At 41.4% G+C, this 25,270-nt stretch overlaps 2 protein-coding genes across 18 annotated transcripts in view; one reads left to right on the top strand and one right to left on the bottom strand.

Moving 5' to 3' along the window:
• Positions 1 to 25,270, top strand: part of C2H4orf45 (chromosome 2 C4orf45 homolog) — a 108,684-nt gene that overhangs the window by 79,437 nt on the left and 3,977 nt on the right. For all 13 annotated transcript variants that reach the window (XM_027597760.1, XM_027597755.1, XM_027597756.1 and 10 more), the window contains one exon: positions 13,426 to 13,615. In XM_027597760.1, coding sequence (XP_027453561.1) covers positions 13,426 to 13,615 — 190 coding nt within the window. The remainder of the gene's footprint in view (positions 1 to 13,425; positions 13,616 to 25,270) is intronic.
• FNIP2 (folliculin interacting protein 2) overlaps positions 21,351 to 25,270 on the bottom strand; it is a 137,820-nt gene continuing 133,900 nt past the window's right edge. For all 5 annotated transcript variants that reach the window (XM_027597742.2, XM_027597744.2, XM_027597741.2 and 2 more), the window contains one exon: positions 21,351 to 25,083. In XM_027597742.2, coding sequence (XP_027453543.1) covers positions 25,005 to 25,083 — 79 coding nt within the window. In that variant the 3' untranslated portion in view covers positions 21,351 to 25,004. The remainder of the gene's footprint in view (positions 25,084 to 25,270) is intronic.

Here is a 25,270-nt window from a genome sequence, read left to right as displayed (position 1 = left end):
GCTGAACTGTGCACCCCCCTCAAATTCATGTGTTGAAGTCCTAGTACCTAGTCCCCTAGTCCTCTGTACCGTGTTTGTGACTGTATTTGGAGGTAAGGTCTTCAAAGAGGTAATTAAATTAAAACAAGGTCATTAGGTTAGGCCCTAATCCAATATGACTGATGTCATTATAAGAGGAGATTTGAAAACACACACACACACACACACACACACACACACACACACACACACACGGATGATCACGTGAAGACACAGGCAGATGATGGACCATCTACAAGCCAAGGAGAGAGGCCTCAGAAGAAACCAACTCTGCTGACACCTTGATCTTGGACTTCTAACCTCCAGAATAGTGAGAAAATATATTTCTATTGTTTTAGTCACCCAGGCTGTGGCATTTTGTTATGGAAACCTTAGCAAACTAATACAGCAGTCTTGCCCCAAAACTCAACCTCACTTAGATCAAGCTAACTTGATCCAAGCTAACTTAAATCCAACTAACAATGTATAGGAAATAAGATGGTAGCAGGAAATGTTAAAGGACATCATGGAGATGTCAGAAAAATGTATTGTGGGAAGTTTTATAGGACAAGGGGCCCCAGTCTCTTCGACAAATAAATAGCGAGAAAGAGAAGGAAAGAGAAGAGGAAGCTGAGGGGAGGGGACAGGAAGGAGGAGGGGCAAAGAGATGAAACAGAACCTACGAATGAAAAGAAACTCAAAAGATTTATCAACCGATTGCGAGGTGTGAAGCTTATTTGGATTCTGTTTCTAACTATCAACGTTTATGAGGCAACTAAAATTTTGAATGCTGAATATATGGTGAAATTGTTAAATTTTTTGGAGAAATAATGCATTGTGATTATACTAAAGAAAAAGAGTTTTTAAATTTTTGAGAGCCATACCTATAAGATATGATGTCTTGGTGGGGGAAGATTAGCAAGTAGGATAGAAATAAAATAAGATTGGCTGTCAATTGAAAGTGTTTGAAGTTGGGTGATGGGTACCTAGGGATCTTTAAATTATTTTGTCTACTTTTGTGTATAATATTCAAATCTCCAAAGTAACTAAAAAGAAATTGTATCAACTTTATCTTTAGTTAATGAAGGTCACGTTTCACCATCTGGATAGATAAGACTTGTCCAAAATGAAGTTGAGTCAATACTGTTAGTCTCCCAACTAACCTTCACCGGGATTGCTGCCATGCAGCTGAAATAAATGTTGCTCTCCTTTCTTCCCCTTGTCCTTCTCTGATCCTCCCACAAATAAGTTAAGTGATGCCCAGGAAGCACCAGCATGAAGAGAAGCCTTGGACTTGGTATTTCAGAAGTCCTTAGCTGCTGAAATTGGCAGAACTTCCTGAATGTCTTATATAGAATCTCCCATATCTCTAGCAACACTAGGAATTATATTTAACATTCCTGATAGGTGACCCCCATCAATCCAATATGCTGCATTTCTGGTAAGATTCTGGACAGCTGCCTCCGAGGCCATGTGCACGAGAAATAGTCACTTCATATAAATCATTTGAAAATGCGGAATGAGAGTCAATAAACACCTCTGTGTATTTCTACATTGTGGACACACTCTTGGCAACAGGAACCTTTTGGAGGACGTTTTTCTGCACAAGAAGACAACATGTTTGATTTCGATTGCATAACCCGTGGAACGGGAAGCCGAGCTGGCACCCATAAGGGCAACCAGCCACGTGCTGGTGACATCACTGTGGCAAGGACAGCATTTTTCACATTCTGGAGCTCGGAGAAGACAATCTGGCAAAGTCATGAAAAAGTGTTCATTTAGAGTAATGCAAAATCGTTCTTGTTTCAATTAATTCTCTACTGCAACATAGCGGTAGAATATTTGACAAGCCTTTTGAATAAAGTGGTTGTGTTTCCTATGAAATAAAACAATAAATCAAACCAAAACAATCGCAATCTGAGGCCTGAAGCATATGGTGTGTGTACTTTTACAGAACTGCACAAGGCTTTGATGCTCTCCTAGAAGAAAGTCTGAGAGTGGGCTTTTTCTACTGAAAAGAAAAATATTCTTACAGCTAGCGATCGCTTTCAGTCTTTTAAAAATAGCTGTTAAGCAATATTCTTATGTTTGAAATACACTGGTGGAAGACTTCTCTTGTGTTTTCCCAAATACTCCTTTGAGAAGCAATTTCATTTTTATCCTTGAGACAGTATATGTTCCATACTAATGTGAATTACACATATTTTGTTTATAAATTTAAATAATCCTACCTACTTTTGCAAAAGAGTTTGTGCCCATAGATACGCTGACCCATTTAATAAGTTTGGTTTTGAATTGTTAATGACATAAAACTGATCGTAGGCATTTTTGCTATTTTGGAAAGAAGGGAACTATTAAACAAGAATGAAAGATTCAAACAAATATAAAAATTTATCTTCTACATTTCATGATGAATGATTAACTTCATCATGAAGTTGATTGTAATCAAATAACCTCTTAGTAACCATTTCACTCACTCATAGGTACAGCAGTAAATAAGCAATTATTTATTTATATAATGTCCTTTTGCCATGTGTCCATTTTACATAGACTGTCAGCTTTCTGTATGGCCTCCCAGAGGACCTGCTACATTGCCAAATACATACTAGGTATTTGGTCAATAAACTCTAGCTAAGACTCTAGTTGTCTAAAGACAGGATCAGCAGATAGATAGCTCTGGATCTTCGATGCTATATATTACCACAAATTGTCCTAATCATTCAGTTGAATATTACTTTGGACATTTATCTTAAATAGATTAAGTTACAACTTAGAGGTAGCACCTCAGTTTTCCTAGTATCCTGAAGACAGAACACATTAAACAAGTAAACATGACATATGCCTTCCAGATAAATCTCTATAAGCTCCTTTGGATATGAATTACTAAAAATTAGCTTCTTTCATAAGCCTCTTTTTCTTTCCACTCAGTAAGAATCTCTTGGGCAACAACTAACCTAAGATAAATTCTACTAGCATTAAGTTTTTCTCTATTAATAATTGCTAAATATAATTGCACACTCATTTTGTCTGTTCAAATATGAAATACCCAGAAAATGTCATGTTTTTAATCAGCTCTATGACAGCTGTTGATCTAGGATCAAATATGTGTTAACCTGGAGGATTAAGATTAGGTCTTTTGGAAACAAGACACAACATCATTGCGCATGATTCTATAGGGGCAGGAAGAGAAGGAAGATCAATGTGTAAGAAATAAGGCTGGGCTCAACTAGATGAGGATATGACTAAATCTAACCTGTGGCACCCCAATTTCCTCAGTTCCTCCTTCGTGGTACTGCCTCTTCTAGATACATTCTAGAAGAGCCAGGTAAAATGCTTTACAGTGCCTCTCCCCGACCGTGTGCACTGAAAGCCTGGTCCCTCGTTGTGGAATAAAAGGAAACAGCAAAGGAGGGTCGAAGGGATTATTTTCTCAGGCAGCTGGTGTCTCTGAAATCACACGACATATGTGGCTGCCTATGTCAGCAGGAACACCCACTCCATCTATGTAGAAGGCCAATTCAGAAAAGGAAAAATACAATTAAAAACATCTTTAAAGCTCTAATGGCAATTCCTTGGCAGATTCTGACTTTAGGTGTAGACGACACCATAAATTCAGAAAGATCTTTCAAAAACAGGGGTCTTATTTTCTTGCAAATGTTCCAAAGAGAAAATAACAGGGAGAGAAGGCCTGTTCTTCCAGAAAGCAGAGATCCTGCCAAATGGTTTCTAAATGTGTTTCTCAAAAATTTCCATGTGCCATCAACGGCTTTTGAGTACTTCTGGAAATGGAAAGAGCAGAAATCAATGACCCTGTGAGAAAGCAAGCATTTAAGGTAATTAGCATGCTGAGAAAATAGGTCGTCGTGCTTTTCAGTCACCATATATGCTGACCAGACACAGCACCAGTCTCCTCACAGGCTAGAGAGGCACCATTCCATCCCTTTGTGACACTGCACAGAAAATACTGAGGCCCTCAAGGGAAGTTTCCACATATTTCTCTATTTGAAACTCAAGACGAATAACTGTTTTCTGGGCCTATATTAGGCGACCAGACTGACTCACTGGAACCTAAACAGTTAGTATTTGTTTCCTTAACTGTGGAATCCAGAAGACCGTAATTTTACCACTTACTAGCACTATTTTTAGCCAACCAGAGGGAATCGAAAAGATGTCCAAATAGTGGAAAAAGCTTCGCTCCTGGGCAAGACTGATGCTGGGTGGTCAATCTCCAGAAAAACCAGCTACTTTGATCCGTTTAAGTAAATATATTAATTCAGGCTGGTTATTTTGCCAACATACTGAGAATTCATTGACTTGTTTGGTCATGAATCAAAGTGGCTGCCCCAGAGTCTCCTACCGGTCCAGCTCTAGTCACAAAAAGGCGGGAACCCCGAAGACCAAATGGAGCCCCACCCCTAGCAGAGCCCTGTCCTCAGCTCTCCAGAGTATTTTCTCTGGCAGAAGTCTCTAAATGAGAGTTGTTTGTCCCATCCGTTTTAGACAGTTACATAAGCGAGGCCCAGCCAGTCACGTCCTAACTTAGCGCTGAAGTCCGTTTTATTTTCTCAGCCCATTTCTCTGCTTCCCAGGCTGCGAGGGCAATTTTGGTCATTTTCCAAACAACCAACAATTTTTAAGGAAAACTCAGACATGTTTTATTATAAAAATAATACACGCTCACGGTTTAAAACATTCAAACAGCAACAGGGAGAGTATGAATTTAAGATCAATTCCACCTCACGCCAAACCCGCTATCATGTGCCGTCACAGACCCTCTCACTGGAGATGGCGACAAAGCATTTATATATATATATATATATATATATATATATATATATCTCGATAGAAGCAAGCAAAATTGACTGAAACATGTTCTGTGTCAGGATCTCTGCTAGACATTGAAAACACACAGAAAGTCAGAAACAGTTCCTTCCCTTCCTTACAGATTTACTGAGAGTCACCATGATGGCTCCAAGTATAATAGGTATGAACAACGTAGTAGTAGTCATACGGGGAACAAAGAAGGGCATGACCGTGGCCCACTGTGGAAAGTCAGGCAGCTATTCAGGAATGCTTTGTAGGAGAGGTCACACGAGCTGCATTATGAAGGCTGCGTGGGAAATGCAAAGGAGGGCACACAAGTGGAGGGAGGCAAGGAAATCCAATCGCATAAGCAAAGGCATGGAGGCGTGAACCCTCCTGACGTGCTGAGGAAACGACCGGGAGTCTGGTGTAGCTAAAACAGGGTACTGGTTTCGGAGTGTGGTGCGAGGCAAGACTGGAATGGCAGCGCAGGGGCCAGATTGTGTAGGGTTTCAAATTCCATACTAAAGATTTTGTGCTTAATTCTGCAGGCAACAAACTGTTGTTTTTATGTTTTTAAGTAAGGAAGTGATATAATCAAATCTGTGTGTTAGAAAGGATACCTGGCACATAAGGGGTGTCAAAAACTGTTTGCTGAATGGATAGAGCAGAGAAAGGGGAGCTGGAAGGAAGGAAGACCAGTTAAGTGATACTGTCATCATCACAATGAAGGGAGCCGGAATTAATAGAGCTGGGGATGGTGAGATGGTTTAGAGAAAGACTCAGTGACACTTGGCAACCAATTAAATGTGGAGGAATGGAGGAAATGGAAAAGTCAAAGGCAATTCTGATGGTCTCTTCCGGGTGGCTGGGTATTTGGTTAAGTCATTGACCAAAACAGGAATACAGGAAGGAGAGGGTATTTGAGGGAGGATAGGAAATAGGGAGATGGGGAGATAAGCTGAGAAGCAATAAATGGCCAACACTTTACTGAATTTTTACAATGGGCCCAGATACTATTTTAAGTGCTTTATAAGTATTAATTCATTTAACTCTCATAAAGAGTAGTATTATAATAGTATCCCCATTTTACAGATGAGATGGCACAAGTTTAGAACCTGACAACTCTGAGTTCAAGTCCCAGCTCTACTGCTTTTTAACTGTTTGATCTTGGATAAATTACTTAATCAATCTAACCTCAGATGTAAAGAGCAGAAAATGATATCTACCATATGGGATTATTATGAAGATTAGAGGTAATACATATCAAGCGATTAGCATAGTGTCTAGAAGCTCATATATCTTAATGAATACTAGAAATTATTACTAACCATGAGATATCCTGGTACTATTATCAGAAAGGAGCTTGGAATTTCTGTTTAAGTTATACAGGTAAGTAGAAATTTTAAACATCAGTATATTGATGTTGGCTGGGTCACTGGATGTAAATGTCATTTCCTAGTTTTGAGATGGGAGGTAGTATACCAAGAGATGAGACTCAAGGATGGAATTCTGGGAGAATACCAATGATAAAGGAGCAAAAAAGAATGAGAGATTCTTCTTCTTTTTTTTTTTTTAAGATTTTATTTATTTATTTGACAGAGAGAGACACAGCGAGAGCAGGAACACAAGCAGGGGGAGTGGGAGAGGGAGAAGCAGGCTTCCCGCTGAGCAAGGAGCCCGATGTGGGACTCGATCCCAGGACCCTGGAATCATGACCTCAGCCGAAGGCAGACGCTTAACGACTGAGCCACCCAGGCGCCCAAGAATGAGAGATTCTTCTAAAAGAAATGTAGATGAAGTAATATAAGAAGAGAGACACAAAGAGAAGAGCTCTAGAAGCCCAAGTGAAAGGTGGGAAGTGGATAATGTCAACAATTGCAAATGCTTCTGGGAAGTCATACTAGAAAGTCTGAAAAGAGATGATTTGATCTGGGAGGTGGAAAGGAGGTTGCTGTTAGCTGAGGTAAGAATCATCACAATGAAGTAATGGCAACACAAAGCAGCATGCAGCGTATGGAGGAGGTGCAAATGAAGAAATGGAAACAGAAGACACAGGCAATTTCTCCTAAAATAGCGAGTCTCCATTACACTTTAAAATGACTTAGTTTAGGCGGCACTTTAGGAATGGTGCAGTAAGGACCTCTAAAAATCTGCTCCTCCAAGAAGAAATAACAGCAGTGGCAAAAATTGTCAAAATTACTTTTTTTCAAAGCACTGGAAGTTAATAAACAAATGCTTCCAATAACCCATGAAGTATTTATTTAAGAAAAATCACTGAATCTCAGAAAGAACAATGATCTTTGGGCATTTTAAATTTAAATTGCTCTATTCCCCAGAGACAAACCAAGAAACAGACTCTTAACTATAGAGCACAAACTGATGGTTACCAGAGGGGAAGTGGGTGAAATAGGGGATGGGGATTAAAAAGTATACTTATGATGGGCACTGAGTAATGCATACAATCGTTGAATCACTATTCTGTACACCTGAAACTAAGAGAACACTGTACGTTAACTATACTTGAAATAAAATTAAAACCTTGATAAAAAATACAAAAAATAAATTGCTCTATTCCCGTCATCCCTTCCCAGCTCCATGGTTGCCTTGAGAAAACCAATAGCCTCACAACCATAGTAGCTGTGAAAACTAGCAGCCTATTAGGCACTGGAGGGGAAACATGGGTTTGAAGCTCCTTGAAAAGACTCATGCTCAGAGAAATGTCATATTTGATCCATCTTGAAAATCCCAGAAAAGCTCCATTCTTAGGTCTTGTCATTATTTGGCCTGATTCGGTGTGAACAGCTCTATCTCATGGGCAGACATCAAAAATCATCAGCAGCAACTATTTAATACCACAGCTGCCTGAGGGGACACCACCAGCTGGGGCAAAGAGAAGCAGATTAAAAATCTTAAAATGAAAAACTGAGAAATGAGATGTCCATAGGGGATTTTTTTTTTAATTTTATTGCCATAGGGGATTTTGAAAGGCTCCAACATATTCCTAGAAATCTAGAAGGCTATGAATGTGTGCAGTGCTGTGCACACGCTCAGGAAAAACCTGAGAAGGTCCTAATCTCTCACCTTTGGCTAATCTTGAAGCTCTATGCAAGCAGGAAATGAAGGCTAAGGGGGAGTTGTAAGCTGCCTGCCAAAGCATTGAAGGTATGCCTCAGCACACACAAAGGCCAGAAGACATATTAATTTGAGACATTTAAAGGAATTTCTATCCAATCATTAGCTGACCACTAAGCTAACCAAGCAGAAAATTCAGGAGGCACACATGACAAAATTTAGACAATTAGTCCGGGCAAGTCATTAAACAACCACCAAAAACAATAAATAGCAACAACAACAAGCCCTAGGGAGGGGAAATAAGTCTCATTTCCAGAATTGACACACTATATTATTTGAACTGTTAATTTTTTAACAAAAAATGATGAGACAAACTGTGGTAGTTCAGAGTAGGGTGAGAAAGACTGCAAGAGGTCATCCTGGGCTGGGGTGTTGGATCCCAAATGGGGTGAGGAAAACATGCACAAAGTGGACGGGGGTGGTGGTAGCAGTGAGACATTGGTTATTGACAGGACGACTGATCAAATAAGTAAATACATAAAGAGAATGGGAATCAGGTTTCCCGCTGTAAGAGAGGAGAGTTACAAATATGGAAAGGGAGAAAACTAGCACAAACACCCTAATGAACCCTGGGTAATATTGTCTGAAAAGGTTGTGTGACAGTGACACCTCAATGCTAAGAGGAATGCCCAGCACCTGGGTCTTGGTTTCTAATTATCATTTTCCACTAACAGGAAACAGAGTTCCTTCACAAAATGGATTATTCCAGGGATGGGGAAGGGAAAGATGAACCTGGAACATCTTTTTGTGCTAAAAAGTAAGGAAGTGCCCAAAGAATGATGGGGGCAGTCAAAAGGACACAGAAGTGAAACTGAAAGAGCTCCCTCTAAGCCAAATCTGGGACGATCTGAGCATCAAAATGAATGTTATGAATGGATTATAGCCCATTGCACAAAAGAGGAAATCCTGAGTCCATACTGATGTTAATTAATTAATTAAACATTTGACATGGGATGAAATTTTTACATAAATTCAAAGTATTTTCTCACGAAATACTAATAATGAAAGGGAAAAGTAATTTTACAAAGGAGAAGCCTGGCAGATACGACTTCTATCAAGTGACCTTAGTGAACCTCTCCAGTAATGGGACAAGTCACACCATCGCCATCCTGTGTTATTCCTACCTGAGGATGCATGGCCTGAATCTAATCAAGAGAAAACATAAGATAACCCAAATTGAGGGACATCTCCAGAATAACTGGCCTGTGTTCTCCCAAAGTATCAAGGCTGTGTGAGAGTCGCAGGAAGATTGGGAAAGTGTTCCAGATTTAAGGAGACTAAAAGAGATGAGAAAACTAAATGCAATGTGTAGTTCTTAAATGGATCCTTTTGCAAACAGACATTATTGGGAAACTGGAATGGGGTCTGACAGACGTGTTAATTTTCTGATTTCCTCTGCTTTTCCCTGAAGATTTTATTGGGGAATAATTACTGACATACGTCCCTGCATAAGTTCAAGATGTAGGGCATGATAGTTCAATTTACATATATTGTGAAATGATTACCAAGTAGGTTTAGTTAAAATCCATCATCTCATGTGGATACAAAAAAACTAAATTCCTTTGTAAGGAGAACTCTTAGGATTTACTCTCTTAACAGCTTTCCTAGACATCACACCGCTGTGTTAGCTGTAATCATCAGGTTGCACACGACATGCTGGTCCTTCTATATCTTATGCTTGGAAGCTTCTACCTTTTGAGTGCTTTCCTCCAATTTCCCTTCCCCCCCTCCCCCAACTCCCACCTCTGCTTACCAGTCTGATTTCTTTTTTTTTTTTTCTATGAGTTTGGTGGGTTTTGTTTTTAAATTCCCCATATAAGTGAGTTCAAACATTATTTGTCTTTCTCTGTCTGACTTATTTCACCTAGCGTAATGCTTTCAAGGTCCCTCTGTGTTGTCACAAATGGTAGGATTTCCTTATTTTTTATGGCTGAAGAATATTCCATTGTAATACCACAACTTCTTTATTCCTTCATCCACCGAGGGACATTGAGGTTGTTTCCATGTCTTGGCTACTGCAAATAATGCTGCTGTGAAGATGGGAGAGCAGATATCTTCCTGAGTTAGTGTTTTTGTTTCCTTTGGATATACTCCCAGAGTGGAATTGCTGGACCATATGGTGGTTCTATTTTTAATTTTTTGATGAACTTTCATACTCTTTTCCATAGTGGCTGTCCCAAATCACATTCCCACCAACAGTGCACAAGGGTTCCCTTTTCTCCACATCCTCACCAATATTTATTATCCATTGTCTTTTTGATGGTGGCCATTCTAACAGGACATGAGGTGATATCTCATTGTGGCTTTAATTTACATTTCCCTAATGATTAGTAATGTTGAGCATCTTCCCATGTGCCTGTTGGCCGATTGCCTATCTTTGGGAAAACGTCTATTCAGGTCCTTCGCACATTTTTAAATTGGATTATTATTTGTTGTTGTTTGCTATTGAGTTTATGAATTATATATTTGGGATATTAACACCTTAGCAGATATATGGTCTGCAGATAAATCTTCCCATTCTGTAGGTTGTCTTTTTACTTTGTTGATGGTTTCTTTTGTTGTGTAGAAGTTTTTCGGTTTGGTGTAGTTCCACTTGCTTGTTTTTGCTTTTATTGCTTGTGCTGATTTTCTCCGATTTTGATAGTTATATTGAGGTTATGTAGAATGTTCTTATTTGTAGGAATTAACACACTCAAGTATTTGGGGATGATGGGTATCATGTCAATCATGTACTTTCAAATTGTTCAGGAAAAAAAGCTGTTGTACTGTGCTTCTACTTTTCTATAAGCTTGAAATTATTTCAAAATGAAAAAAAATCTGACCTTTAGGGGCCTACTTAAGAATAGTAAGATTGCTACACTAAGAACATTTGGTTTTGTTATTTATTTTGGGGTGTGTGTGTGTGTGTGTGTGTGTGTGTGTGTGTGTGTGTGTGTTTGTATAACACTGAATCATTGCTGATGGCCTAGCATTCATGGTCCAAACCAATCCGGAGCCAAACCTTCTGCTCCCTTGATTTACCTCTTTTGACTTCTGTGGCTCAGTTGTAAGTTCAATATAGTGTGTGTAAATCTCCACAGCTGACGGGTCTATTATTTTTATAAGATTTTTAAACTCTTTGGGGGCGCCTGGGTGGTTCAGTCGTTAACCGTCTGCCTTCGGTTCAGGTCATGGTCCCAGGGTCCTGGGATCAAGCCCCTCATTGGGCTCCCTGCTCGGCAGGAGGCCTGCTTCTCCCTCTCCCTCTACTGCTGATGTTAGGAGGGAAAAAGAGGCTGCAGAAGGGGAGGGCGCCTGGGTGGCTCAGTTGGTTAAGCAACTGCCTTCAGCTCAGGTCATGATCCTGGAGTCCCGGGATCGAGTCCCGGGATCGAGTCCTGCATCGGGCTCCCTGCTTGGTGGGGAGTCTGCTTCTCCCTCTGACCCTCCCCCCTCTCATGCTCTCTCTCTATCTCATTCTCTCAAATAAATAAAATCTTTAAAAAAAAAAAAAAAAAAGAAGGGGAGCCTGGGTGGCTCAGTCGGTTAAGCGTCTGCCTTCAGCTTGGGTTATGATCCCAGGGTGCTGGGATTGAGTCCCGCATCCGGCTCCCTGCTCAGCGGGGAGCCTGCTTCTCCCTCTCCCTCTGCCCCCTGCTCATGTTCTCTCTCTTGATCTCTTGCTCTATCTCCATCTCAAGTAAATAAAAATAATCTTTTTTTTAAAAAAAAAAAGGAGGCTGCAGAAGCAGGCAAGTGGAGAGGAGTGGGAGGGAAGGAACCTTTTAGAGGAACTCAGCTCTGATCTTCTCCCTCCCTTGCTCATTACTCCACCCATCACAGACGAGCTGAGTGGCAGTGGTGAGTCCAGCCAGGTAATGAGCACTGGGGATCCTGTGATGAACGAGACACATCCTGGGCTCTTTAAGGAGCACTGAGTTCGGAGGGAGAGAGACTGCTGCACAAGACATTTAAGCAGGTTCTAATAGTTTCTACAAAAGAAATCAAACACCATGTGCTAAAAAAGGAGAAAAAGTCCTGCCTGACTGACGGGGAATAAGGACTCTTTTCAGAAAAGGTGAGGTTTAGAGCCTCGGGCGGCGTTTGTCAGGAGAGGAGGAGGGAGGGAATTACAAGCAAAAGGAAAAGTTGCAGCAGAAGGCCGAAGGTCTGAAAGCAGGACTTCAGAGCTCACAGAGGGACGGGTGAGCGCACAATGGAGCGCACTGTGGGTATCTGGGAGGAGGGACCAGAAAGGCCCATGTGGGCAGACCATTTAAAAAAAAGAAAACAGGCGGAAAACAAACAGCAAGAGCACACACCCCTGTGTGCTGTGCTAAGGAATTCTGGACTTGATTCTGAAGGCTACGGGGGTGTCAGGGGAGGGTTGCTGGAGAACCACACGGTCAGCTCCCCGCCCCCGTGCAGGGATCTGTGGTTCTAGGGAGTGGGAGGGAGTGTCCGACCCCCGGCACTGTGAGAATTGCTGGCTCCCTCCCTCCAGCTAGCTCTCTGCTCAAGTGATACCTCCAACTCCACAGCCAACCCCCACAAAAACAGCATGCCTGGCATTTTTTATTCCTTATCTGGCTTTAGTTTTCTTCATGATACTTCCCAAGTACTTGACTTACCTGTTTGTTGTCTGCCTATTATTGCTCTCTCCCCACCACCTCGTAAGGTGCACGTATCTTCTTGAATGAGCAAAGGGTAATGCGAACCTGTCACTAATCTTGGTCCAAAGAACTTGGGAACCCATAAAGCCCAGATTTTAGGAAGGGAAATTTGCAGTGGCCAAGAGGCTCTAAGCACTCAGGGAGAGGGATGGTGGGGTAAGAAGCTCCAAGAGGTTCTTCAGAACGACATAATTCCAAATGAGATGGCAAATCCTATCAGATGATCCCTTTTGCTTCCCTGCCCAGGGCTGGCCCTTTATAATGGGAAGGCAGGACTTAGTATTCTAATTTAGGGATGTTGGAACCTAAACAAGGATTTCAATGGGGAAAGAGAATGAAGCCTAGATCTTTCCTCTAACATACTGTCCAAAGCCAGAGTCTGGAATCATGAAGCTGGTGTTTTTCTGAATTCTCCTAAGATCTCAAAATGGATAGACCATATCCTGCAGAACTCTTAGGTCACATGAGGTCTCAGCTTGAACAGGGCCACCTTCAGCATCTTGTATGCATGGCCCTAAAGGACAGGGGGATCAGTTACGATACAGGGGTCAATTCACCAACAAAGTGCCTAGATGAGTATCTATCCTGGGAGGTAGTTTCCTGAGCCTCCACAGCTATACATCCAGTGGAGTAGGCAGAGTCCAGAAACTTCTCAGAACACTGGCTGATGGCTCAGGTCCTTAGCTTTCTTGAGCCACACGGCTAAAAATCACCTCGAATCATAAGAGAAATAGGCAAGTCTCAACTATCTGAAAACTAGTGGCCTTGTTTCTAGATCTTTCCAATTTGAGAACCAACCAACTTGTTTCAATTTCAGGCAACCAAAACCTGATATTATGGATATACAAGGAAAATACAATCGTGGTTTTATTGCCTGGCATATGGGTAATTATGAGAACACCAATGAGAGAAATTCCAAAGGAGCTGTCCTTGTCAGGCAGAGCACAACAGTGCTGCCAAGAGCTTCCAGATCACCTAAGCTGCCCAAGCTGCCAATAAAGGAAGAGGTACGATCATTTCCTTTTCTGAATCATCACAGAAAACAACAAATTATTTTAACATGAATTAGAGAATGCTATTTAGTAGTAAGACTACTAATAATTAGTTTTATAGCTCCTTTTAACCTATCAGAACATTTTGGAATTTATATTGGATTTCCACAGTAATGTCCATACCGTGGGTAGGTGGGTGTTATCCCCACTTTATAGCTGAATAAAACAAGAGGTTGTAGAGGTCAGTCCTTACAACCGCCTATTTATCATATGGGCGAACCTGGAGAAAATGGCCATCTCCTTGATTTGCAAAAGCTGAGAAAGATCTCAGTGTGTGAAATGGAGGTAAATCTATAACCCATGTCAAAACTCTTGCAGACTGGTTAGCAGAGTAAGAGTATACCAGTTCAAATTCAAGTGTTTCCCATTACTATCTCTGAAATCTTGAGCAGGTTGCATAATTTCCCTGTATGGGTTTTTAATTTTTTAATTTTTTTAAAACTGCATTTGACTTTCCACTCCATAGTTTAATGAGGTTTTTTTTCAAGATTATTTATGAGAGAGAGAGAGAGAGTGGGTGAGAGAGAGAGAGAGAGAGAGAGAGAGAGAGAGAGAGCACGAGCAGGGGGAGGGGCAGAAGCAGACTTCTGGCTGAGCGGGGAGCCAGATGCTGGATCTCAGGACCCTGGGATCACAACCTGAGCCGAAGGAAGATGCTTAATTTAACCAAGTGAGCCACCCAGGTGCCCCCTATATGGGTTTTCTAATAAGTAAAATGGGGAATTAGGATTTGTACTAAATATTTGCTGGAGTGATCATGAGAATCAAATAAAGAATGTATAAATATATATGAGTCAATAACTATTTCCTAGGGTTCTTTAGCGTAATCCCACAGCAAAATGCATTTTGTAGTCATCCAGAATTTCAGCATTGAGTATGACTAATTTCCATGATAGAAAGGGAATGGGATAGCTTGGATTAATTCAGAGATTCCTATTTCCTACATGAGAGAGTCTCCTTGCTCCCTTGCCCTCTGTCACCAGAGATCTGATTCATTAGCAATTAATTATATCTATTTGAAACATTCTGTGAGGGACCCATGGAAGTCCTCCTTGGTAGGTCCTGACCCCAGGGGCACTTTGTATTAAAAAAAGGGAGCAGTTCAGCTGCTAACATTCCTCTGTGGTCTGATTTTTGGGCTGGGTCCAAATGAAATGATTTATTGCAATGTGTGTGGAGGAGGCTTGGGCTAGTTACTTTCCATCACTGAACTAATTTTGTGTAGGATTAGAGCAATCATAGATTAAACGATCCCAAATGCCTCTTTCTATCATTCACTAAATCCAATTGAGATATTTTTGTACATTAAAAAACAATCTGTTAAAAGACTTTTCATTTTGGAATGATTTCAAATTTATAGAAGAGTTGTAAGAACAGTACAAAGTGAACTATGATATTCGTTACCCAGAATAGTCAGTTGTTTATTTGCTTTAATGCTTTCTTTCTAAATGTGTGTGTGTACACACACACACACACACACACACACACACACACACTTAGTTTTCTAAATCATTTGGGGGTAAGTTGCAGACATGATTCTTCTTTAACCCTAAACATTTCAGGGTGTATTCCTAAGAACAAAGATGTTCTCTCATATAACTGCAATACAATGATAAGATCCACAGAGTTTAACATTGATACAGTATTATCTATAGTTCATAATTGAATTTTATTAGTTGACCCAATAATGTCCTTTGTGTTTTCTCCTCATCCAGGATCCAATCTAGATTTTATACACTTAGTCCTCATGTCTCTTCAGTCTCCTTCAATTTAGAACAGTTCCTTAGTCTTGGTCTTTTATAACACTGACATCTTTGAAGTGTATAGACCAGCTCTGTAGAACATCTCTTAATTTGGATTTATCTGATGTTTTCTCACAAGTAGATTCAGGTTATATGCTTTTGGCAGGAATCTCAGCTAAGTCACATCATGTCATTCTCAATGCATCACCTCAAAGAGGAACCTGATGTCAGTTTAACTTATTGTTGGGAAAGTTAATTGAGCACCTGGTCCCATCTTTTTCCTTCCAGAGATCAACGAAATACTGTATCACCCAGAATAATCTCTCTTTTTATAAACTAGACTGTCTTCTAAATTTCTAGATATACATTAGAAACTTGTTCCCTAAGTCCATTTTTTGGACCAGCCCACAGGATTCAGTAAGTACTCAAGCCTGCCCCTCTATAAAAGAAGCCCTCTTCAGGGAAAATAACTTGAAGCGAGCATTCTTATATATTCCAAAGCAAATAGTGAATACAACGTGTATAAAGCCTCCAACATAATGCTTTACCCTGGCCACCAATGAGTGGCTGCCACGATTATCACGACTATACTTAGCTGGGATGTCAGCACATTTTCCATTCTTATGCTGAAGGAATCTAAACCACGCACAGAAAGCAGCCTCAATAGAGTAAATAATTGTCAAATGGTATTGGGGACTTGAGGGAAATCCTTCTTCTCATGAAGACAGATGGTTGAAAATGGGGATATTTTATATTCACATTCTTGAGTTTGGACCTTTACTTATAAATCTAAGTTTGGAGCTTAATTATAATGTTTCTAAAAGTGCAATTTATGATACTTAACAGTATGTATCATTCTTGTATACATTTATCCAAAACAAAATGCTCTCACAAATCGGGCACATTTCTAAACTGCTTCTTCTACTGTATTTCCCCAAATTTCTTTCTTTTTTTTTTTTTTGATTTCAAGTTCTATCTTCTAGTGTCTGTTATTTTCCCTTCTTGATTTTTTGTTCACTTTTTTCCCACATAAATAATGCCACTTATGTGTTGTCAAATTTACATGTATATTACATACACTTTTAACACCATCCATTCCTATTTCATTTCTTGGCTTGCAGATGTTCTCACTGCCCCCCCTCTTCCATTCTGATACATGGACACAATCTCAGTGATGGGTACTTCCTTTCCCTCATCCATTCACTCACATCGAATCCAAAGGCAGTAATTCTCAAATTTTAACGGGCATATCAACCACTTAGGGATCAGATGAAGGCACAGATCCTGATTCAGTTGGTCTGGGACAGGGCTGGGGTTCTGCACTTTTGTGGAACTCCCAGGCAAAGCAGTGTTGCTAGTCCAGGACCTTGAGTAACAAGGTGCTTGAGGATTTGACACTGAATCGCAGTTTGAACTAGAAACAGGAGGGGCTTGGACCAAAGGGGAGAGGGAGACAAGGAAGGACAGCAGGGTAAAGGTAACGTTAATGTAGTGTCTTTGGGGAAGCGCAGGTGGTTTCATCCAGCTGGATAATAGCATGCAAAGAGGGGTATCTGGTGAGGAGGCTGGGGAAGAGGAACCAGCTGGGGCATTTGAGTGCACGGTGCCAAGAAACTTGGATTTTACTGGGCTGACTTGCAAACAGAAGTAACAGTATTAAACTTTCATTTTGGAAGGGTTCAGACCTCAGCCTGGAAGATTGCTTAGACCTGTTTGATACGACAGGGAGATGAGTTTTGAGGCATTTTGGTAACTCAGTTGAGAAATGAGGGATTGAAAGAAGGCAAGAGAAAGGAGAAAAGGTGATGCATTTGAGACACAAAGAAAGTAGACTCAACAGCTCTCCCCATGGGAAGAAAAGCAGAGGCCAAACCACACTGCAGAATTTGTGGGGGGTGGGGAGGGGCAGGGGGCAACAAGTAGAGATGAGTAGGAAGCAAAGAAGTGAGTGCCAAGTAAACCTCTCTAGAAAACACTTAGCTGTCAAAGGGAAGAGAAATTTGGGATCAAGACGAGGCAGGGAGACCCAGGACAAAACATGGGAGAAACAATTTTTGTTTACACTTTGAATAGAAAAAGTCTGTAGACTGAGCACTTGCAGGTGAGAAAAGGGGATGATAACTGATGACTTGGGGTCCCCAGAAAGCAGAGGGAGATGCACAGCTCTAGGAATTAACACACAACAGCAGGAAGGAGGCATTTTTCTCCCACTGTGAATGAAGTGTCACCTCCTTCCTTGTCATCCCAGAGGGTTAGTTCTCACTCATGCTTTTCCTGTTCTCCCACATCTCCCCATATATCCAAAGACTATTGTGACTTGCCTGTCAGTCTTTAGAGGATAACTCTGAAATCTGTACCGTGTTAAAGATCTTTGCTTCAAAGTCTACTCCTTATAGTCTGGTATGACAATATTCTGACTACCCAGCTCCTTTTTGGGGGTCATAATATATATATCATCTGACTGATAACTGAAGTACCTGTATTAGTCAAGGTTCTCCAGAGAAATAGAACCAAAAAGATGGACAGACAGACAGATTGCTTTTAAGGACTGGTTCACACGATTGTGGAGGCTGGCAGATCCAAAATCTGCAGGGTAGACCAACAGGCAGGAGACGCAGGCAAGAGTGATGTCGCAGCTCAAGTCCAAAGGCAGTCAGGAGGCAGAATTCCCTCTGCACTGGGGACCGCAATCCCTTAAATCCTTCAACTGCCTGGATGAGGCCCACCCACATTATGGTGGGTAATCTGCTTTGCTTCAAATCTACTCATTTAAATGTTAATCTCGCGGAGCCCTACGGCGGCCCGTCGGGGGCGGGGGGGGGGGGTCTAGATGCTGGTGGCCCCCCCCGCCCCCACCCCACCCCCGCACACACATTGGCTCCCGGCCCAAGGCAGGAGGACTGGGGCTGTGGGGCGGGACGCGGTCTGCGGTAGGTTGCTGCGGGATGAGAGCGGCCCGCGGGCTCCGAGAAAGCCTCGGGGTCAGAGCTGTGCATCGGCCACAGGAGCGTTCCTCCTGGGCCACCAGGCAGGGCCCGACCTGCGGCGGAGGGTGAACTTAGGGCGGGGGCGGGAACTGCCGTGACTCTGCGCGGGTCTCTACCCGACCCACCTCCCCTCTCGCCTCGCGTCACTGAGCCCCTCACCCTCTCCCTGGCTTTACCTGGGGCGTCTGTTTCCCAGGTTGGTTCTCCGCCAAAGCCTGAGGTTAGGTGTGAGGACGGTGAGACCAGCACCGCCGGCTCTCAGCCTAGTGGGCTCTTCAGGTCTGTGCCCCGCGCGGGGAGAGAACCCAGCTCGCACAGCAGGCGAGCCAGAGGCACTGTGCTGCAGTCTTCGGGGTCCATTTGGATCCTCAGGACCCTAGAGCAGGTTGAAGCTATTATCAACCTCACTTCACAGCTGTGATAACCGAGACCAGAGAGGTTGAGAAATTGGTCCAGGGTCACACAGCTAGTAGGCAGCCGAGTCGGGATTTGAACCCAGGCAGCCGACCTGAGACCCTCATCCTGTCCAAAGACACCACCTGTGTCTGGAGCACAGACCATGCTAACTGATGGAGTCTACAAGAGGGAAGCCATAAGGACAGGACGTGGACCTTGGAGGGGGAAGGGGTGCGGGTCGGACGCACGGGTCTGCAGGAGCGAGGCCTGGAACACGACGGTTCTGCTGAAGGCAGATGACATCCGGTGCCCGCCTGACCCTGCCTTGGCCCTTGGCTGTGGGACTCTCCCCTGGTCTCGGTTTTCCCTCTCTCCTGTGGGGCAGGGGATGATCGCTCTTTCAGTTGTTTTGTGGGGGGAAGCATGGAGTTTAGGGGGACCCTAAAGAACTTACTTTCCTGACGGGTTAGCTCTGCAGCCCTCTGTGGCAATCACTGCCCGGCAGGAGTCAGCCCTCCGGGAGCACTCTGGAGAAGCAGTGTTTTTGTCAGTCAACTTCTCTGAACCTTCATCTCCTCGCTGAAAACCAGGTCCTAATAAATCCTAACATGGGTGTGGGGGGCTGCCTGGGGGCTCCGTCGGTTGGTTAAGCGTCTGCCTTTGGCTCAGATCATGACCTCAGGGTCCTGGGATTGAGCCCCACATCTGCATCGGGCTCCCTGCTCCCCGGGAGAGTCTGCTGTTTCTCCCTCTCCCTCCCCCTGCTTGTGCTCTCTCGTTTTCTCTGTCAAATAAACAAATAAAATCTTAAGGAAAAAAAAACCTAACATGAGGCCTGTTTTGAGCAACCCCCCCTTCCACCCCCAGCGGAGGGGGCCCCTCTGTCTTCCAACCTGGTTCCCAGTTCCTCCGGTAGCTGGCACAGGCCCCCATGTTATTATAGGTGATTTGTCTGTAACCCTGCAACCCCCCCACCTGCCCCCTCAGCTACCAGAAAGATCCCACTTGGACTGCTTTTTCCACCGCTGTCCTGTGCACTTCCACCAGTGCCTAGCACCTAAATATTTGTTGAATGGCTGAGTGAATGGGTAAGGATTAAATGAGGTGATATTATCAATCTTAAAAAATAAAAAACAAATATTAATCACATCTAAAAAATATCTTCGCGGCAACTTCCACATTCGTGTTTGATTCGAATATCTGGGTACCATGGCCTTACCAAGTTGACACGTAAATTTAACTATCACAGTACCTATCTCATTCAGGTGTGAGGATTAAACACATATAAAGCATCTGACAAAACTGTCCCCACACCAGGGAACCAAAAAGCAATGTGGTGTGTGTGTAAGTTCTTTATCAATGGCATGATTTTAAAGTGCTTGAGGGAATATGCAAAACACCTTTGAAATTTTCATTTAATCCAAAAAGGAATTTGAAATACCTAAGGTTACTTCTCCCTATAGTCTTTTTTTTAAAGATTTTATTTACTTATTTGTCAGAGCGAGAGCGCAAGCAGGGGGAGTGGCAGGCAGAGGGAAAAGCAGGCTCCCCACCAAGAAAGGAGCCCAACGAGGGGCTCGATCCCAGGACCCTGGGATCATGGCTCGATCCCAGGACCCTGGGATCATGACCCGAGCCGAAGGCAGATGCTCAACCGACCGAACCACCCAGATACCCTTCTCCCTGTAGTCTTTTAGGTAACATAATTCAGTATGGCATTATGTATGTTACAAAAGTTCTACTTAAACGCATTTTTTCCCCCGAGACTATATATATATATATATGGATGATCTCATTCTTTACATAGCAAATATTATATAATGCCCCTTACTTTCCTAAATTCATAATTAACACACATAATTCATTACAAACCAATATAATGCCCTAGATGTACTATTTAAGAAAGTAACATATTACAACGTATTTTAATAGGGAGACACTGAAACACTAGATTAGAATAGAAAATATAATGAAGCAGGCAGAGGCTTGCATCTCTATGTAGTTTCCATGAATGCCATAATTACAAATGAAGGACTCAAATTCATTAGCGTAGTAGCTGTTGTTAATGTTGTTTTCCAAATTTATGTTAATTCTTGTAAAAACCCTGAATCTTACAACGTAAAATCTTCCCTCGATTTATACAACGGGTGGCATTCCTGGAAAATTCAGCATATATTAAAATCATGTGAAAAACACATTGGGCTTTTATGTAAAGCAGAATTAAATTCTTAGCTTAGATAATTATAAGCAGCTTTTTCACCCACATGAATGTCCAGCAGAACATTTAAAAGTCATGCAGGAGGGGGGACAATTCCTCATTCTGTGGCGTGTCCCATACATTACAAGACATTTCTCTTACCGTCCTCAGCCCCCATCCTCTATGGGCCAGTAACTCTCACCCACCATTATGCTAACCAAAAATGTCCCTACACTTCCAAAACATCCCTGCTGAAAATCACTGACGTATTTAACCACTCGTTTCGGCATGAATTAATGGAAATGAGACCTCTAAGTTTTTAAGAGCTAAGATTAAATTAACAAATCACATGCAGTACGAGGAAAATGTTCAAGATAAGTTCAAAAGGTTTATTGCACCAAATGCCACAGAAAAATGGGTCAAAATAATACATGAACAAGTTTTAAGAAAAAATTTCTATACATTGACATTGATACCTATTTACCTGATCAAAAATATAAAGTCCTATGAATGTGTCTTACTGGAGCTTCAATAATAACAAATCCCAGAATTTTTTTTTTAAACACCACTTAAATTTAAGCATATTGCAATCTTGCTCCCAAGATATATGGTCACCATAATTTTGACATTTAAAAATTAACACTCCAGAGGGGGCTGCTTGATTTAGGTAAATATTATATTAAAATATCCCCTTCCCCACAGCACAATAAAAAACAAATGGTTCACATTTACCAAGAGAAGCTAAAGATTTTTTCAATTTAATGGTGAAAGTATGCATGAACAAAATACTTTCAAAAGTACATATTAGTGGGAAAATCCAGACATTTAAAAGAATTTTAGGGTCACTTTATATTCTTTATTTTTATGTACAACCAACTCTAGTGAAGAACCTAAAAAGCTACAGACTAAATTTTTTATAAAATCTCAGGACCTAATTATAAGAGCCTAAACAACAGTTTAGTATCACTTAGCAAGTGGGGACCTTCCTCCCTCCAAAAAAGTTACTTTTGAAAAATATGGTAAGTTTAAAAAGTTGTGATGTGTAAACGGCAGTTCCATGGGATGTGAAAAGATTATAGTTACTTTTATTAAAAAACAGCACACCTCAGAAAAATGGATTGAAGCCTGTACAAAAAGCTATTTAACACTGATAAAAATAAAATACTTTGGAATTATGCACAAGTATGGAAGCTACATTTTAAATTTTCATTGTCATGTTTAAACGTACACAATTATCTTTACATTCATATCACTCGTCAATCTATTAAAAATAAAACCGCAACATGCTAGAAAGAGGTCCGTCACAGTAACATTTACACACTTCTGCTCTGTCATGCCTCACTGGCTTGCTTAAAAAAGCAAGATGCTACAAAAGTTACACTCAACAGGTAAGACTTAAAAGTTGAAGAAACCCTAAAGGTGGCATCCTGTCAACTGAGGTAGTTTTCTTTCTTTTTTTTTTTTTTTAATTTTAATTTTTTTCTTGAGGTGGGCATTGGGAGAGGGCGGGATCCCTTTCTTGCCTCTTGGGCTACGACAGAATGAAGCCACCAGGTGGTGTGAGTGGGTGTATCTCAACGCAATTCCATGAGATTTTTTTTTTTCTTTTCCACTTTTGGGAAGAGGTTGAATTTAAGACAAACAAAACTTGAGTGTTATTTAAAGGAGGATTACAAAAGAGCAGCAACATTCTTGGTCTGTTTTTGTAGGCAACAGACGTGAGGATTAGGTTCTGACTGGAATCCTGAGTGTCACTGGGACAACCCCCACACGTGACCCACCTGTAGTTTTGCAACAGACATTTTCCGAGAGAGAGTTTTAGAACAGTAGATTGAGGCAAATTAAATTTTCTCAGGCTTTGAGAGGACTGGGCTAAATTTTGATGTATGGAGTTTAGAATCAGCCATTTAAAGCTCAATTTCCCCCCACACGGGTCTAATTTTCAACATGCCGCTATGTATACACATTTTGAATGAAACTGGTTTTGTATCTAGTTATTTTCTATGAATTCCTGGAAAGTGGTGAATGAGGGAAAGTGCTCAAAACGTGTAAACAAGGAAAGGGGAAAGAGAGATGAGGGGAATGCTCTAAACTGGTACAGATAGGAATGATGTAATATCAGCTATTATAATTTATTCACACATTAACGAGAAACAAATAATGAGTGAGCTGAGCCACAGGTGAGGTTCATTCTCTGTGTAACGTAACAGCAAGCAGTGATGTCACAGAACTAGAGACTTAAGCCACCAAACTCATATGTTAGAGGAAATAAGATAAACATTAAAAGGATGGAAAACTTCAATCTTGCAAAAGAAAGACATAAAATAAAAATTAAAGATCTTAAGAACCTTAATGCACCCACCTACATTTCACATCATAAAAAGAGACGGGAAGGCAGCAGTTCTGACCTATTCCTAAAGAATTATTACACCTATTTTTCTCCATTAGTACTGCGGCTTACTCTTTCAAACAAACAATTAACTTGCATTTGTAAAAGAATAAACTTGGTGGTTTACAATCAGGATTTTATCAAATAAAAAATCTGAAGTCATTCTAACCCCTAAAAGGGAAGTTACTTCATAATCTTAGGTACAAAAGTGTACACGACAAGGACCGGAATTAATTCACACAGCAGTGAAAGGAAATCAGAGCCTGGTTATAATCAACTGTACTCAAGATCTGCAAGGTGCTAACAATGTTCTGATTTGCAAGATTAGCGCCTGTCTTTTCACGATCTAATTCTGAAAAGTCTTTTCCTTTACCCTGGACATCAGTACGTAGTCTGACATGGCCAGAGTTCATGGCCAGTAAACTAAGTGAAGTTTCTTTTACATTTAACAAAAAATTAAGGTTTCTGAAAAAGTGAACTATGCTAATAATCCCTCATTTTGGCAGATTTTATAATGGGTAAGTTAATTTCTGGAGAGGTGTTTTGCGAAGGACTTAAAAGATTAGAAGGCACAGAGATGATAATGTAAAAACTGAGATCACTTATGGATTGTTGGTCAATGTACAAACTAACCCCTTTCCTTAGTCGTCCTGAACTGTTGCAGGTTCATTTCCCACCAGGCCAGCTGTGCCTTTGAAAGTACAAATAGTCATTTGTATTAACTATTACAGGAAGCTTCGGCTGGAAGAATTTAGCAACAGAAACACTCTTGTGAGCTTATAGAAATAACTTTGGTAAGTGGCCTCTCCTAAAAAAGGCTGCTGAAAGCTCTAAGTATGAGGATAAAACATGGTACCAGACTGTGTACTCTGCCGCTCTGAACTAAATCTTGATGAGATTAAGATGCTACACTGATTCCTGGGTTTATTGCACCAACAGTCCGTCTCTAACCTACCTGTGGCTGCATCTGCAACAAGGTAAACTCCAAGAAGGTGTGGAAACAGTGGATCCCTACAGCACCCTCTGCCCAAAGGTCGATCCTCCTTCCTGATTTGTCAGGCAGTAATGCCTACAGCCACTGGAGCGGAAGATGGCACAATGTGGCTTGCTTGCTTTCACCTTTTGTAAAAAGCAAACTCTGCCCTGGAATCCAAATCCCTTGTTCTGACTGTCTTCTTAGAGTAGCAAATTGCACGTTCTCCACTTTGGAGAGCTCATGCTTAAACTCCAAAACGTTGTCCTACTGGAATGGTATGTACACCAGTTACCCCTGCTCCCAAGTCCCTTGTCATTCCGCCCAAACACACACGGTGATCTGTGCCAGCAGCTTAGTGTTTAGTGTAGTGTTTATGTCTCCTCCTACCAAAAAGGTCACTCTCTCTGTTGATTCATGGATAACAAAAGGCCAAAGAGTATTCACGAAAAACATAAATGCCATTATGTCAAGTAAACCTAAGTCGTCCAACGAAGCATCCACTTGAAAGCAACAAAACAAAACAAAACAAAGTGATGGAATGACTGTTTGTTTGCTCTTCTCATGCTTTTGACGTCACAGAGAGCTTATTCCTTTCACCTTCAGTTGAGAATCTGATTTTTTTTTTTCTTCCAAGGAAGAACTGTCCTGAGCTTTAGCTTATAAGAGTATCTGAGCGACGTAAGGAGAATGAGTACTGGCAATAGCAGTCAACAGAGGCAGGTCGTTGGATTCAATCCTGAATGGTGAAAAAAAAAATAAAAGAATATTAAAGTAGCACGATTTTATAGGAAAGTATTATTGCTAGGTACCAAACTTGCCAGATCATTGCTTAAAACTAATGACAAAGTAAGAGATGGAAAGATGCTAAACCTGTTCTTTTAATACAATCTCCCAGTGGCCGCCACCCGACGACACAGAAAAAA

This window comes from Zalophus californianus, chromosome 2 (genome assembly GCF_009762305.2).
Source record: "Zalophus californianus isolate mZalCal1 chromosome 2, mZalCal1.pri.v2, whole genome shotgun sequence".
NCBI classification, from domain to species: Eukaryota; Metazoa; Chordata; class Mammalia; order Carnivora; family Otariidae; genus Zalophus; species Zalophus californianus.
Note: the sequence above shows the minus strand (reverse complement) of the source record. Positions and strands in the feature narration are given on the sequence as shown.